Below are 17,261 nucleotides of genomic sequence, written 5' to 3' on the forward strand. Positions count from 1 at the left end.
TCATCACTGCCTTGGTCTTTGTGCAGTCATTGACATCTGTGTGAAGCTGGTGTAAAGTGCTACCATGTCAGATGGTAGTGTTTTACACTCACTGTGCACAGGTGGAAAAGACTACACAACTGCAAGGCAGTGGAGAATAGGGCTGGCCAAAAAACTTTCCATTCAACTGTTCTGACAGAAGATGGAGTTCTCACACTTTGCAAAATAATTCATTTTGTAAAGTGTATGTCTGCTTTCCACAGACAATTTCAGTTTTTTCACTGAAAAACACAAATGCCCTAAAACCAAAAAGTTTTCATCTGAAATCTAATTGAGAGTGGGGAGTGGACTAGTTGCCTTCTCAAGGTCCCTTCCAGTCCAAAACTTCTGTGATTCTATTTTGATTCAGATATGTCATCACAGTGCCCCATGGGAGTGGTAGTTCATTTGTCTCATGTTTCCATTCTCCTTGATGGGCCAGGATTCCCAGCTGGACTTCATTTTCCATTATGCACCACCTCCTTTCATCAAGAGCGGACACCATGGTGCATCATGGAACATGTAGTTTGAGCAGGAAGCCCCACCTGTATAGGAGAATGGGAGCATGAAGCACCATGGCAGTATTTCTGAATTAAAAATAAATACATTTAATATTTTAGCCAAAATATTTCAGTTTTCAAAGTTAATGTTTTTTGCAGAACCTCCCCACAAGCTTTAGTGGAGAATCAAGACCAGTAAATTCAATGTAATGGATCCCACACCAATCGTTACTCACACATTGTGTATAAATTGCAGAAATTGAGTGACATTTACATTCATACAAATCACTTTATTTTTGTGCGTGGATAAGGGAGTCGCTGTGGGAACTTCACATTTGAACTTCCTCACATCTGTGGTTTTAGATTTTCACTCATTACACTGAGATTACTTAGTTCTAGCACTGAATAGGGCACTAGAGAAGGGCTCCTTGAGACATTTGCATTATCAGTCAGTTAGATTCTTCATTGGAACCATATTCTATCTGTGAAGATATTGATATCTCATCACTGTTGTATCTGAGTACGTCACAATATGACGGTTGGTGTTCCCATGTAATCACCATTTAAACAAGAGTCTAGCTACATTCACTGGCAAAAGGGCAGAACACAATTATCTATGACCAAACAGTGCATGGAGCAAATGGTTAAACAACTTCTGACTACCTTTTACTACCATATGAATCTGAGAACTCTGCAATCCTAGCAAAGGAGAGAAAGAAAAGAGTGAGGGTACTGGAGTGCAAGCCATAGTGTGATTCTCATATGATCCTTAACAGCATATCAAGTTCACAGTGAATGTTTTTAATAACAGAATGTGAGAAAATAGTGTTATAAATTTATGCAGCTTTAATTTATGCAAGGGAAAGTTACTCAGGATACATACCTTGCAATTCAATAATAACGAATGCAGTGAGATCTGATTATTCAATGCTTGATTTATCCACAAGTCTCTGTGTCTCAAAGATTTTAGTAGTAACCATAGGTGCTAGAACAGGGGGTGCTGCCACACCTCCGGCTTGAAGTGGTTTCCATTATATACAGGGTTTGCAGTTTAGTTGAATGGCTCTCAGCAACCACACTATACAAATAATTCCAGCACCCCGGTAGTAATTAATCTTGTAGCATGTACAAAGTGTACTATTGGCTTCTTCAACTGAGGGTTGTGGGTTTTTTAAAATCTGCATACAAATGGAGTTATCTGATTTGGATTTACTAGGTCTGACTGTAATTACCATAGCAAGAACTAAATCATGTTCACAAGATTCTGTCCATGTGCTGTATGTAAGTAGAAGAAAATACAAAGGCAGATAGACAAAGTGCCAATCTTTCAATAACACAAGTGCATTGGTGTAACACCGAGAATGTAAGTGTAAGTCTGATTATAACGAATTTTGGGGGGAGAGGAAGTGATTTTGTCTTTTCTTCTTAACTAACCCCCTCCTGTTTGCCCCAAGGAGCAGAACTGGGGGGAAGGAAAGGCCTTTATGGAAAAGACCTATAGAATTTATTAGAAAATAACCTTTCTATGTGTTTTTGAACCATCCCACAGAATTTGATAGAGAATTATATCCCTGCTGCAGAATTCTATAGAATGGTTCAGAAAACCTGTAGATAGGAAATAGAGATCATTCTCTGTACAGTTCTATAAGGTTTCAAACTCATTTCCACAGAACACTTGGATTTATTTAATATTCTCTTGGTGTCACCTCTATGACATTCTATAAGACTTTGGCTGAGGTCTGGCATGCTAACAGGGCTGGCTGGCGGATGTGTGGGAGGTCAGGGTATGCAAATTGTACCTTAGTGTTGAGCAGGGGTGAAAGTAGGCTGGTATGGGCCGGTACGGCGTACCAGTAAAAAGTGGCTGCCGGTACTGGCCCGTATGCAGCCGACGTTAAAGTGCTGCCATGGCAGCGCTTTAACGTTGTTGCCCCTTTTGCCTCGCGCCCCCCCCCCCCCCCCCCCGATCCACCTCCGGGGCCAGGCAGCGTGGATGGGCTGGCTGGGGGAGGCTGACCCCCAGCCCCGCACCTTCTGCCTGAGGCCCCGCACCAGTAAGTGGTTAATGTTACTTTCACCCCTGGTGTTGAGGTCATTATTACGCTACTGCCTCCTACATGTTTCAGGTTTAACAGTTAAAATAAAGTTGGCCATGTGACTAATAACCACCAATGGGATTTTAAAGACAAATCCTAACGTTTTATATATCTGTACTAAAACACAAAAACTCCTCTAATGTAACATTCAGGTTATTGATTTAAATTCTCAGAAGCCAAGAAGTGAAAAAGTTAAATTTGAACACACAACCTGACCTCCTCCCCACCATGCATGTATATTATTATAATACAATGTTTAACTGCATGATTACATGCTATAGATAAAGTTTCTTCGGCACTTATCCTGTAGCCTAAAGATGAATAAAGCAACATATAGGTGCTATGGAACTAAATAACACCCAGCTCTGGTGTGTTTTTATGTAGGTGCTATTGCAATGGGCACATTTGTTAAGTGTTGGAAAGATCAAATTAAATTTGTTGTAATATTCATATTTGGTACAAGAATAAATAGCTATAGGGTATGTTATGAAGGAAGGCTGATCCAGTAGTTATGGCACTAGCCTCCTAGGACTTGGGAGCCCTGCGTTCAGTTCCCTGTTCCATCACTGGCTTCCTGTGTGACCTTGGGTAAGTCATTTAGCCTCTCTGGGTCTCAGTTTCCCATCTGAAAAACAGCAATAATAATGCTTCACTGAAGATTGTGAAGTGCTTTTAGACCTACCAATGAAAAGCACCGTAAAGGAGTTAAGTACAATATGTTGTCTTAACACACCTGACAGTGTGCCTTTAACAACAAAGTAATGAGTAACATATCATTACTTCACTGAGTGAAACAGAATTACTATATTAAATGGTTGATGCTTTTTAATTAATCTCTCATCATTTACTTTTTACAGAGTAGCCATTAAGAGTCTTTATCATTTTACTGACTGAAAGGCCTTGAAAATGATATTTTATGCTCTGCTTGGTGATGAGCCTGTTTAATTTCTCTACTCAGACATTGCTGAAATGGATACTGAGTACAAATGCAGTTTGTTTATTCTGGATGGGAGAGGACAAATAAGTTTCTACCGCCAGAGCACTACAGTAGTAGCTTGGCCATTCTGCATCTAGCTAGCTCCGATTACTTTCTCACGCTCAAAAAAGTGTGGTCACGTTAACCCCATATCAGTCCACTGCCTCTGACACCGATGAACGAGGGTTACAGCAGAACTACCACCAAGAGGCAGGAATTACAAAGCTGCGCTTCCACGGACCACTTTATCTTAAATCTGCCTCTTGTTAGCTTGCTCTTCCTGTCAACATCTTCCCTTTTATTCCCTCCGTGTGTAAATTACACCTTCGTTTTATACAGCCACTGAATGCAAAATCTGTGAAAGTTGCTCTGTGTTACCATTTAATGCTTGATATGTAATTTACAGTTACTGTTTATCACCACTATGGATGCGGACTTCCCTTGGAGTCACACCTACTTCAGAGCGGATTGGCCAATTGTTTCCATAATTAACCCTTCTGTCTATTGCTTGATACTTTTGATCAGTAAAGAACATTACCTGCACCAACTATTTATTCACTAGGATTATCAGTGATGCCAGCATTTGCAACCTGATATAGAACAGATCTTTTCTAGGCATATAGAATGTATGACAGTCGATCCAACCATCGGTCCCTGTTGTCTGGTGAGCCGACGGTGAAATTCCATATAATGCATCCAGTTGTAGAGTGCTTGTTTGTGGGGTGAGTCAGGTAATTCTTTCAAGAACCTTTCATTAGTTCGGCCCCTCAGATACTGGAACAAATTCTGCCCTGTTTGTTACAGTGCAACACTATTAAAGTCATCATTCTGCGCCTACGTGGGTAGTCTTTGTGGATTCAGTGATGGGTGGAATTTGAGCCCAAATTAGTAGTTCTTGGCATGGTTTTTAGGTTTGTTCTTTATTAGCATTAGTCTACCTACCTACCTAACACTGGCGCTTAGAGTAGAAGATTTTTTTCCTCACATTTTAAAAAGCACTTTACAGATTCTGTAACTGACAAAGATCAATCAGTGATCAATATAGCCTCATTTAAGATATACGTAGAAATCATTATTCAATTGTATCTAAGAAAACTCGATCGCATATGAAAGATAATTATAATAAACTGAACTAACAAAAGAATTCAGCAAATTTGTACAAATTCATTTAATTTAAAAACAAAAGAAGATGAAAATCCAATCCAATCAGATGCCACGTTCTGCTCTCTCAGTTACACTCCTGTAGCCACAATGGACCAAATTTTGCTTGTTTACATCCGTATAAATCCAGTGGGATTACCCTGTATTTATGCTGGTGTAATGGAACAGAATCAGACACATCAGTGACTGCATTTCATACTCTGAGTCCAGATGTCCATTTAAAACAAATGTAGAGGCAACAAATAAGAAAGAGAGCAGGTACTCTGAACCCATTTGTCCTGTGGGAGCCACTTAGTACCTACAGAAAATCATTTTTCCTTGCCTAGTTACAGCCAAATAACTCTGTTTTGTGTGCATTAAACCAAGGTTAAGGAACACACAGGGGGGAAAAAAGCTGCCCATATTTCTCTGACGGCAAAGCAAGCCGGGGAAAGGACAGTTTCTGCTACGATGCCCAAGAAAGCAGGCACGTATTAAGCACTCCAAGAAAAGGAGCGAATAAAACGATGGAGGGAACCGCAGGGAAGGAGTTAATTATGGTACTACACAAAAACGGGGACAAATACTGCTTGTCTTGCTTGACATCAGTCAGAGTTGCATGTTAGCAAGGCAAGCCGGTTTTAGCCCCAAAGGTATATTTTATCAAAATTTGAAGGGGATATTGTCAGGTTAAAATCCTAGCACCGGTTCTGCTCTCATACTGGCATAAGTCTGACCTAGTTCTACCGCTGTCAGGGGAATTACATCAGCATAAAACTAGTGAGTGTAAGAATCAGACCCCCCTATATTTTTAAACCCAAATTACTTTACCATGTTGCTATTAACTTGGGTTATTAAAATGAAAGTTTTCACTTATTTGGGCTTCGTGTGCAAATATTTAAGGTGAATTCTCTAAGGACTTCTCCTCTGATGTTTAGTCTGAAAAACAGGAGTCCACCAAAACTAGTTTTTAAAATGTATACAATAAAATGCATCATTGTAAAAACACGTTTGACATGGAGACTGTTTAAACTGAAAAGGGACACAAGACTTCAGATAAATTACCCCCAATACTAATATTTTCAGTGGAACAAGAAATGAGACTCAGAACCCCCCGGATGCTGAATAAAGGTCTCTCTGAGATGATGTTCCATATGTCAGTAAGGAAAGGCAGAGCTGTCTGATACAAATTAGCCTAGCAATTTTGTTTCTGCTGGAAATGGGAGGAGGTTTCTAGCAGCCTTCCTTCAAATACCTACTGTTGTTGGAGGCAGCAACAACCTCCTTCACCCCCAGTCGTGATCCAGCAGCAACAGTCAGAAGGAATGAGCTCTCTCATTTAAAGTTCAATCTCTATAATGTTGGTTTTCCACAGCAATATTGCTGAAACCATACGAGCTCACCAAGCTGTTTTTTTCTATATACTCAAGTTAACTTTATCTCACAGCTCATACCAGCCATGCACCAGTAGATATTGTCCTGGGATGCGTGCTGCTTAATATATATCTGCAGTTATTTAGGAATATCTCATTGCTTTTGATTTGGATGGAACAAGTGCAAATGATTTTGTTCTGGTAGCCAAGTATGGTTCATTAGATGGTGCTCACGTGCCTGTTACCCAGCAGAAGAGAACAGCAACCCAATCACAAGGACCATCACAAACCTTAACACCTTCCACTCCAAGTGCAAGGCACATGTATTTGACCTTGCCTTCTGCAATATAAACACATTGCAACATGTGTATTTAAAAAGAATCTATCTCAACAAGACACACCACTACACACACTTCCCCCTCTAGGGGGAGGATGAAAGAACAAACAACGTGTGACCGATGTTAGTCATTTTGCTTAATGCACTTCTGGAAGGCACTCAGATACTACAGTAATGAGTGTAGCATTAAAACCTATGTGGAATAGAATAAAGTGTGCTCCTATTCTTAAACTAGGTTCGACAGGGGCAGGAGACAAAATCCCATAGGTAAATCCAAAGCATGGAGACCTGGGTGAAGGGTTGGAATCTGGGGGAACATAGGACATCACAGCATGGACAAAGAATAGACAACAGGGAACATGGAAGGGAAATCTAACAAACATCTTAGATATCTGTATGGCCATTCTTATGTTATAATGCAAGAAGTAGGGGGAATAAACAGGAAGAACTAGAAATACTAGTGAATAATTGCAATTATGACATAATTGGCATCACAAAAACTTGCTGGGATCATTCACATGACTGGAATATTGGTATAGAAGGGAGGAACAGCTTGTTCAGGAAGGAAAAGCAGGGGACAAAGGGAGGAGGTATTGCCTTGCCTATCAAAGATGTATACACATGCACTGAGGTTGAGCAGACAAAAGTGGGAAGCAGGGTAAGGATGAAAGGGGTAAAAAAACAAGGGTGATGTCATAGTAGGGTTCTACTATAGACCACTTAACTAGGAAGAAGAGGTGGATGAGGATTTGTTTTTGTTTTTTTTTAAAACAGTTAACAAAATCATCCAAAACACGACTTGGTGGTGGTGGTGCAGGACTTCAACTACCCAGACATCTGTTGGAAAAATAATACAGCAAGGCACAGATTATCCAACAAGTTTTTGGAATGCATTAGAGACAGCTTTTTATTACAGACGGTGGAGAAAACAACTAGGGGAGAGGCTATTCTGGATTTGATTCTGACAAACAGCGAGGAATTTGTTGAGAATCTGAAGGTAGAAGGCAGCTTGGGAGAAAGTGATCATGAAATGATAGCGTTCATGATTCTAAGGGATAAAACAGAATAAAGACGCCAGACTTGAAGATGGCAGACTTTAGCAAACTCTGGATTGGTAGGTAAGATCCTGTGGGAAGCAAGTCTAAGGGGAAAAAATTGTTCAGGAGAGTTGGCGGTTTTTCAAGGAGACATTATTAAGGGCACAAGAGCAAACTAAACCGATGTGAAGAAAAGACAGGAAGTATGGTAAAAGGCCATGCTGGCTTAACTAGGAGCTCTGCAATGACCTGAAACTCAAAAAAGAGTCATACAAGTGGAATTAGGTCAAATTACAAAGGATGAATATAAAAAAGCAACACAAGCATGTAGGGACAAATTTAGAAAGACCAAGCCACAAAATGGGATTAAACTGGGATATGAACGGTTACGAGAAAGCATTTGACAAATATATGAGAATCAAGAGGAAGACCAGAGAGAGAGTAGGCCATTACTAAATGAGGAGGGAAAGGCAATAACAGAAAACTCAGCAATGACCAAAGTGTTAAATGCCTTTTTTGTTTCAGTTTTCACCAAAAAAATTAGCAGTGATTGGACAATTAACATATTGGACAATTAACATCAATGTAAACGGGGTAGGATCGAAGGGTAAAATGAAGAAAAAACAAGTTAAGAATTACTTAGACAAGCTAGATGTCTTCAAGTAAGTAGGGCCTGATGAAACACATCCTAGAATACTTAAGGGATGGGCTGAAAAGATCTTTGAGCCATTAGCAATTTATATTTGAGAACTCGTGGAGAAGACAGAAGAGAAACCTGAGGGCTGGAAAAGGGCAAATATAGTACCTATATAAAAAATGGAATAAGGACAACCCAGGGAATTATAGACCACTCGGCTTAACTTCAGTATCTGAAAAGGATAATGGAGCAAATTATCAAACCATCAATGTATAAGCACCTTTGAAGAAATAGTCAGCATGGATTTGTCAAGAGCAAATCATGTCAAACCAACCTAATATCCTTCTTTGACAGGGTAATAAGCTTTGTGGATAGGAGGGAAGCAATAGATGTCATATCTCAACTTCAGTAGGGCTTTTGATACAGTCTCATATGGCCTTCTCATAAACAAACTAGAGAAATATAGCCTAGATGAACCAACTAGAAGGTGGATGCACAAGTGGCTGGAAGACCATTCTCAGGCCTTGTCTACACTGGCAAGTTTCTGCGCAGTAAAGCAGATTTCTGCAGTGTAACTCCCGAGGTGTACACACTGCCAAGCCACTTTACTGCGCAGAAACTGTACAGTTGCAGAGCTGTAAAAAAACAAAAACAAAAAACAGCCTGACAACAGGTGTAGAGCTTTCTGCGCCGGGGCTACAATACCACAGTGCCAGTGTAGACACCCTGGTCGATTACAGTGCTGTGATTGGCCTCCGGGAGGTGTCCCACAATGCCTGTTCTTGCCTCTCTGGTCATCGGTTTGAACTCTACTGCCCTACCCTCAGATGACCAACTGTGAGCCTCACCCCTTAAATTCCTTGGGAATTTTGAATGTCCCCTTCCTGTTTGCTCAGGGACGCATGCAGTGGTCTCAGCGCATCTTTCCCCGTGGCCAGGCCTGCTCCACGCACCAGGTGATCCCCCGCTTGGAGCAATGCTGAGCTGCTGGACCTCATCAGCATTTGGGGAGAGGAAGCTGTCCAGTCCCAACTGCGCTCCAGCTGTAGGAATTATGATACCTATGGACAGATTTCATGATGCACGACAGAAAGGGACCATGAACATGACACACTGCCGTGCAGGGTCAAAGTGAAGGAGCTGCAGAAACACCTACCACAAGGCATTGGAGGCAAACCGCCGCTCCAGTGCTGCACCAATGAACCGTCTCTAGTTTTGGTTGCAATAACTATATGTTTAAAGAAAGCGATTGGTGTTAGTTTTCCTTTCTAATGGTATCTTCCTCCCCCACTCCCCTTTTATATATAAAATTTTTTTTTGCAAGGAAGTTACAGCCATGGGAGTTTCATGTGTCTATTCATTTATTTTACTACGATAAGGCTCTTGGCACACAATATTTGCTTACAAGAGAAGTCTGGAAGTGACTGCGGCTTTTCAATCCCTTGTGATAAGGCATACAAACCCCACCGTGGAGAACAAGGGGTTAAGGAGCAACTCTGGGCCCAGGTGGCCCTGCACTACTGCACCTGTAAAGCCAATACATGCTGGAGGTGGCATTTAAAAAGGGAAGCACAGCAGCTCAGAAGGAAGCAGGTGGTAGAAGGGGGTAGATCTCTGCTCTGAGCTTTGGGAAGTACTGCCCAGGAGCTCTCATTGCCTGACACCTGGCAACAGAGTCCTGATAAAGCCTGAAAAGGAGAGATTGGTGACTGATTGTGAAAGTCAGAAACTTTATTTGTGGTTCTTTAATTTACTGTGGCGGGAAAAGGGTACTTGGGTAGAAAGGGATACAGAGAAGCAGCTGCTTAGCACCCCAAGGTGCAGAATTTAGCTGTCCACCATTGCACCCCGGATTGGAGCCCAGTGGAAAGCATGGGTGTAGACTCCCCGACCAACTCCCACAAATGGGACAACAATAGAAGCCTTTATCTCAGTGGAGAATCCAGCTGGGGAAGACCATGAACGTTCAAAGGCCCAGACCTCAACTTCTAAGGTGAACTAAGGTGGAAGCCCTGAAGCTTGTGAGGGTGCTGAAAGACTTCTCTGTGATTGGAATATATGCCAAAAGACCGGGACTGGAATGGGCTGAGCCACCAAAGAAGGGACAGACCCCACAAGATAGAACTATAACTGGAAAGGGGGGTGATGTCAGAGAGGGAGACAAACTGCCAGCCCCTGCCTGACCACTAGGCTGCACCGGTGGTGTGTGCCCCTTTATGCTCCTATTGAAGTAACCGTGGACTAACGAGCAATGTCACAAATAGTTAAAATGATCATCTCTTTCACAAAGTGACAAGTAAACTTTCCATTGACATAAAGCTGCGAGGTGCTTATGGATCCACTACAAATAAGTCAGTTATCCCAAAAGAGCCAGAGTCCAAAAGAATCCTTGGTGAATAGCCAAGATTTCAAATACACAAATCACTTCAGCCGTGGAAAGCACAGTATCAGCCTTGTCCACCTGCCATTGAAATTAATGGGAAGATGCCCACTGATTTCAGCGAGACTTGAATAGGGTCTAGTATGCAATATAAACTCACAGGGCTAAATTCTACCCTCAGTTATGACTTCATTAGATGTCAGCATCCCCTTAGGACCCTTCTGTCTTCCTTGCACAGGAGTAGTGTATTTGGCTATTTGTGTGAACCTCAGATTTAAGAATAGCCGAGCTCCTCCTCAGCTGCGTCAGAGAAAAAGATACAAGCCAGATGTATGTGGCGGTCTAGCAGGGTCTACGTATAGTTTTCTCTTATGTTCACACCAAATAATTGTTGTGCTTGTTGGTGTGCCTTCCTGGCTGGAACTGCTACTGCTAGCCCTGACTTTTCCTGATGATGGACAGGGTTCCTGTTGCAGCTTCAGAAAGGTTGGCATCAGTAGTTGCCCATTTGTTTGCAGAACCACACACATGGCCCTGTGCCTTGTGTAAAGATGGTTCTATACTGTCATTGGTCCTGGGTGCAGATTCCACCTGCCTCCATATCTGGCCTCAGTTTAGACACCTTGCTCTAAATTCTGGGGCTGGATCATGTATCTCCAGGCAATGGAGTTTGCTGCTGTCTGAGCCCCCCTGTCTCTTTTAACTTGTCCTACTCGCTGCTGCTACTAAATGATCACTTATTTGTATTGACATAGTCTGTTTGAAAATCACTGGTTTTCTCACTGTTCTGTTTATGGTCTTTCTGCCTCGATTATTCTAACTCCAAAACACAGGAAGTCAGGATATATCAGGTGGCTGGGGGAACCTTCCCAGTGCCAAGATAGTTATTTGCCTGTTTATAAGCTGACTTGCACATGTATCCCCACAATAGGTCCTCCCCAAAAATGTAGGTGAACAAAATGCAGTTAGCTAAATTGTTCATGGGAAAAACAAACAAAAAAGGGTACAAGTATACAGCCAGTACTGTATCATCAGTCAGATTTAGCAAACATGTTTGTGAGTATATTTACCACTCACTTAGCTCAGGTCTAAGTAAACACTGGTTATCAAATATTCTGGCATTATAGAAAACACACTCTCACTGGTTGAAAATGAGTCCTTCTGAAGAAGGACTATTCCCTCCAATACCTTCCCTTCTAATTAGCTTAAACCCAGCTGTTTCACCACTGTTTCTATAATGAAAGGAGAGATGGAGCTTTTATTTCCCCAGGGACAGAGACATTGTCAATTATCTGCAGTTTCCTGCTATCTGCTGTCATTGAGAAGGGGGAAAAAGTCCCAGCTCATGGGCTGTTTTGGAAGCTCTGCTGCAGAGAGGAATTTTTTTTTTTCTTCTAAAATACAGGCATAATCACGTTATAAAATTGGAATATCCTCCCAAATGACTGGTATATTTTCAACCTATACTAAGAGACTCATCATAAAATGCTATTTTATTCTGAAAAGTGACTCAATTAAGGACATTATGGTGGTGGTGGTGGTCTATGTTTTATACTCCCATTTTTAATTTGCTCAGTTCAAAAATAAAAAGATGTTTTCTTTCTAACTGCCGGATCTGAGAGGCGAATTGGATTTTTTCCATTTCATACAAAGACAAAGCAAAAGTAGATGTAGACAGGTCTTAATGTAAACATCAATTGTATTTGTTCCACACTTCATGCGGATTTCACGAGTAGATTCACAGCTAATAAATCGGCACAAAACATGAAGAGTAAAGTTGGTCAAAATATTTTTAACAAAAGAAAAGTTAGGTGGAAAATTCCCTTTTAAAAATGATCTTTGATTTCCTTTTTACTGATGACAACGGAAAATATTTGTGTGTGTATCTATCATACACAAACACTCAGGAAATATTTTAGTTTAGACTCATAAATATTTATTAAATCAACACATTGTCACACTAAGGTTTTTACTCTTTTGTCACTAATAGGGACCTGATGGAATAGATAATTGTTGTAGTATGTGTTAGCATTTTGACTAGAGTTTTGAATTTGCAGTACCTCATCAGATATAGCCCAAGGCCTCATGACTAATACCAAACTTAGTTTGTTTTTGTTCTGCTTTTTTCTTGAGGAATATTTGATGATCTGTATAAATGTTACTGTAGATGAACCCAGCTGACTGTCAGAGCTGTTTAGCTTTTACCTTCACACCATCTCTAGAGTCTGTCTGGGATGCACTAATCATCATGTCAAATCAGGAAAACACTGAACAATTATTACTGATTTGAATCTGTTTTTAAAGCAATACAAATTGCCGCATGCAGTGCGCAGATTAACCGTTTTAAAGTCATTTGAGAAAATAGAGAGAACATCTTAAACTTGCAGCATGGTACCTGAAAGTACTGTAATCAGATTGTTCCCCATTATGTGTCTCTTGTTTCTCAGCTGGGTTTGAACTACTTGACTCAGACTCTAATGAATGTTTAGACTCTGTACTGTATTCATATATAGGAGTTTGATCCTGTAAGGTGCTGAGTGGCTCCTGCCAGGTACTAAGCATCATCAAGTGGAAGCTGAGAAACTTGGCACAGTACAGGAGGTGCCCATTGTCTTGAAGGATTGGATCCTAATGTAGGGCCTGATTCTGGTCTCAGTTAATCTGATGTCAAGCTGGAGTATCTCCAGTAATACGTAGAGGAAATTTATGCCATTACGTAAATTAGATCAAAATTTTATTCTTATTAATAGTTACTGCTCTGCTTAATAATAAAGCATTACAGGACTAACGAAAAGGCATGATATAAGATTTCATGCAGTTATGGCACAGACACAGATGTACAGAAGGCATCTGTGGAAGCCCTGTGAGAAGGGGCGTGGCACAAAGTTTTGCAAGTTTCGTATTCCTAAAATATTACACTAAAAGACTATTCATTCCTTTTCACATATGCCCTGCACACATCTGAAGATTTGGCTAATGAGCTATAACCAGTATAAAACCTAATACGCATTCTGTATATTTAAGGAGCATACTGTGTATTACAGAGTACATTTAGTCCATTTTAAGGCAGACACTTTCGGTTCCTGCTTACAAAAAAATAAGGCACATAGAGTTCATTAAGATATTAATGGAGCTTCTTAAGGCTCTTTAACAAAGATCTAGTAGTTATGTTAAAGATGAAAGATGGTCACAGCCTGATGCAACTACACGGCTAGCATATCACAAAACCGAGATCATGTCTACTCTGGATTGACTGTAACCATGAGAATCCAATCAGTTCTGGCTTTTGAATCACAAAGATCAATGCTGGCTGCATCACACAGAAATCTTCAGGTTAGTAATAGTGACAACACTCCTGGGGCTAGAAATATTTTTGGCAGAGCTTCACAAAGCTCCTTGTAAAAGCACCTCTTCTTGCGAAATAGAATTCCCTCTGAAATTGTATCAGAGAAGGCAAAGCCTCCAGTGGTGATTAATGAAATCTTAGAGTATTTGGCCATTTAAAAGTTACTAATCAAAATATAACTGGGCTGCCTGTGACATTTCAAAAATAGAATTAACTCTCTTCAGCTAGTGCATCTGAAAGGCAGTAAGGATAAAGCTACTACATAGTTCCAGTGCCTATTTTTAGTAAATTCATTTAATGCTTGTGAAAGGCCCTAGATTATCAGCCCAAGGAGTCATCCTCTTTCCACCAGACAGCAACAACAATGTAGTCTGAGCCACAATGCCCTGCCTTGGTGCTTCAGGGTTGTTTGGCAACCCTAAGGTTATGAGGGTCATCCAGTCTCCCTGACTGCCCATTCAGCCCCTACCTCTCTGCTGAGGTTGCCAAAGAGTCAGTTGTGTTAGACAGGTGTCCACATTTAAAAAAAAAATAAATAAACTACTAGGAAATTAACTGAAATCTCCAGTTCATTTCACTGAGGATGCTGAATGGGATAGACAACATTCTTGCCACAGAAGATAGAAGAGACGGTCTGATGAATTGCACTTTTTCCTCTCTATCACCACACAGATAATTCCCTTCCCTTCCCAGAGTTCCTGCAATACACCCACATTATCTCCTTCTTTCCCTGTCTCTCTCTCTCTCTCTCTCTCTGCAATAAGACGCTAACAGTTACTGAGATAAGGAAAGCTAAGAGAACAGGTTTAGGACTACATATATTTTTCAATGAACCCTCATCATTGTCTTTGTAATAATACCTAGCCATTTTACTCTTCAGAGCTCTCAACACATAGTAATTCCTATGAAGTAGGTAACTATGTATTCCCATTTCACAGATGGGAAGACTGAGGCAGAGCGTTTAAATGACTAGTCCAAGGCCACAGGGGTAGCCTGTGTCAGAATTAGGATTAGGTTTCAGAAGATTCTGGCTTCCAGTCCTGTGCTGAAACTAATGGACTACATTTTTCTCTCTAGCCTGTGTTTTTATATCTAGAATGTAATTCTTTCAAGAAAGCTGCTCTTATAGATGTTATCCTGGAATTCACGGAAGACGTGCAAATTGGTAGAGTTTAGTTCTTAGTAACGTGAACAAATCAACTGCAAGACTCTGACCATTCCTTGTATTTTCCATGAGAATTAAACAGAGAAAATGCCTTTGCAGACATTCCTGTTATTATTCTGAAAACTGAGCTGTCAGTATAAACAGACTATGAAGTAAAGAGTCAGGCTTGTAAACATCTAATCATCTCATGACTCTATTCACCTTGTGGGATTCATTTACCCTTTATCACTTCTGATGAATGCAGAGTCGTCTCTGTCTTCAACCTGTCTGTATTTTACCACTGTCACTAATCTTTGTTCTGTTATCTTGCAGGAATATCTTCCAGGCTCCCGGAAATCATGTCAGTAGGATCACATTCATTCTCCCCAGGTGGTCCCAATGGGATTATTAGAAGTCAATCCTTCGCTGGCTTCAGCGGTCTTCAAGAAAGACGATCCAGGCAAGTACCATCTTTGGGGAGGGGGGGAAGCTTTCAGCTCAAGAATTGAAACTCGCATTGGAGACGGGAAGGTTTTTGGTTTCTGTCCCCCGAGTTGAATCTGGGTGCTGCAGTTCAGACTGTCTGTTTGTTCTCCCTGCGACTCAGCTGTCTTGCATGGAGAATAAAGAAGGAAGACACCCTGTCTCTTCACTGCCGGGAATCTATTGGGCTTTGTTTTTATGAATATACGGTTCACCCTCGGGCCTCAATCTCAGAGGAATTTTGCTGGCATATAGATTTTAGTCCATTAAATTATACAGTTATATGATCTTTTCAACCTGTAAAATGTCCAGAACTGCCTGAAATCCACTCCCTCCCCAGGCTTCGGAACCCCAGCCACCACCACTTCAAAAGGCTGTCTATGCAGCTGTTTTTTAGGGCGATAGTGCAAGACCCACTAACTTAGCTGAGTCTGTTGACCCAGGCTGGGAAGCTCGCTTATGTGTAGATGTAAATTACTGATAACTTGGTTAAATCCTGTGATTTTTTTTTTAAGCTTTCAGTGAAGCAGGGAACAAGAAGAAACAAGAATTCAGTGGGACTTTTGAGAAGCCACACGAGAGTGTGTGATTCATATAAATATAGTAAAATTACTATTCATTTGCAGTGCAATAGTGCCTAGAGGCTGTGGCTGAGATAAGAGCACAGTTGTGCTGTGCATGCAAACATCAAGACAGTGCTATTTAGTAGCATATAGGTTTTGCATGATTAAAAATTGCCTTTGTTCTCACCAACTGGGTGTAGTTTAGGCATTGCTGCAGGGGACTGGACTAGAAGCTCTCGAGGTCCCTTGCAGTCCCGGGGCTCTATGATTCCCTAGCATTGCTGGATGGGACAGACCCAGTATAAGATGTATAGAGCTGTCTGCCATGGGCAAGCCTCAGGCTATTGTTTACCAGAATGGCATTCAAGTCTCAGCAACTGGAACATCAGATGCTGATAGCCTGAGCACAATACTGCTTAACCTGTAAACAAACAGTCCTCCAGCAGGCACTACTATAAGAAGATTACTTTTGCCAAAAGAGATAACATCAGGCAACAGTCCTTTAAGATCATTGTGATTGATAGTGTTTTCCTTTCATGTCCATTTTGCAGGTGTAACTCGTTTGTTGAAAATTCCTCTGCACTTAAGAAGCCCCAAGCAAAGGTGAAGAAAACGCACAATTTGGGGCATAAGAACAGCACTGCCTCCAAAGAGCCCCAGCCTAAAAGGATGGAAGAGGTCTATAGGGCCTTAAAGAATGGATTGGAGTAAGAGAATTTATCACTGGATGTCTGAAGCTTTCTTTACTACTTTAGAGTGGAAGCAATGGGTCATGGGAGTGGGGAGCCTCGGTCATGGTAGGATAAATCCAACTGCTGACTTCTGCTCTCCTGTGTTAAACCCACTTGTTCACAGGAAACAAAAACACACTTGGCGAAATCCTGGCTCTATTCAAGTCAAGGGCATAACTCCCATTGACTTCAATAGGGCCAGGATTTCACCCCTAGACTGTTGCTTCAAATTTACCTCCCATCACATTGGAGAGTCACACCACACAATGTGATACAAGATAACATCACAGAACATAGTAATGCCTTTGTTAGATAGGCACAAGGACAGTGATTGGACAGAGGCAACCCACAAACTAAACAGCAGCTTAGTTCTCACAAAACCTAGCTGTGAAATGTACTTGAAAGCGTTAACCTGTTACTCAAGAGCTAAAGAAATGTTCCTATTGCTTGTTTAGTTGGTGTGAAGCATGAGAGGGTTGCACATGCAAAGCACTAGGGAA

At 41.1% G+C, this 17,261-nt stretch overlaps 1 protein-coding gene across 4 annotated transcripts in view; it reads left to right on the forward strand.

The window, feature by feature from the left end:
* RIPOR2 (RHO family interacting cell polarization regulator 2) overlaps positions 1-17,261 on the forward strand; it is a 96,058-nt gene that overhangs the window by 34,991 nt on the left and 43,806 nt on the right. For all 4 annotated transcript variants that reach the window (XM_077810557.1, XM_077810555.1, XM_077810554.1 and 1 more), the window contains exons 2-3: positions 15,318-15,444; positions 16,582-16,737. In XM_077810557.1, the coding sequence (XP_077666683.1) occupies positions 15,318-15,444; positions 16,582-16,737 (283 nt within the window). The remainder of the gene's footprint in view (positions 1-15,317; positions 15,445-16,581; positions 16,738-17,261) is intronic.

This window comes from Eretmochelys imbricata, chromosome 2 (assembly GCF_965152235.1).
Source record: "Eretmochelys imbricata isolate rEreImb1 chromosome 2, rEreImb1.hap1, whole genome shotgun sequence".
Taxonomy (NCBI): domain Eukaryota; kingdom Metazoa; phylum Chordata; order Testudines; family Cheloniidae; genus Eretmochelys; species Eretmochelys imbricata.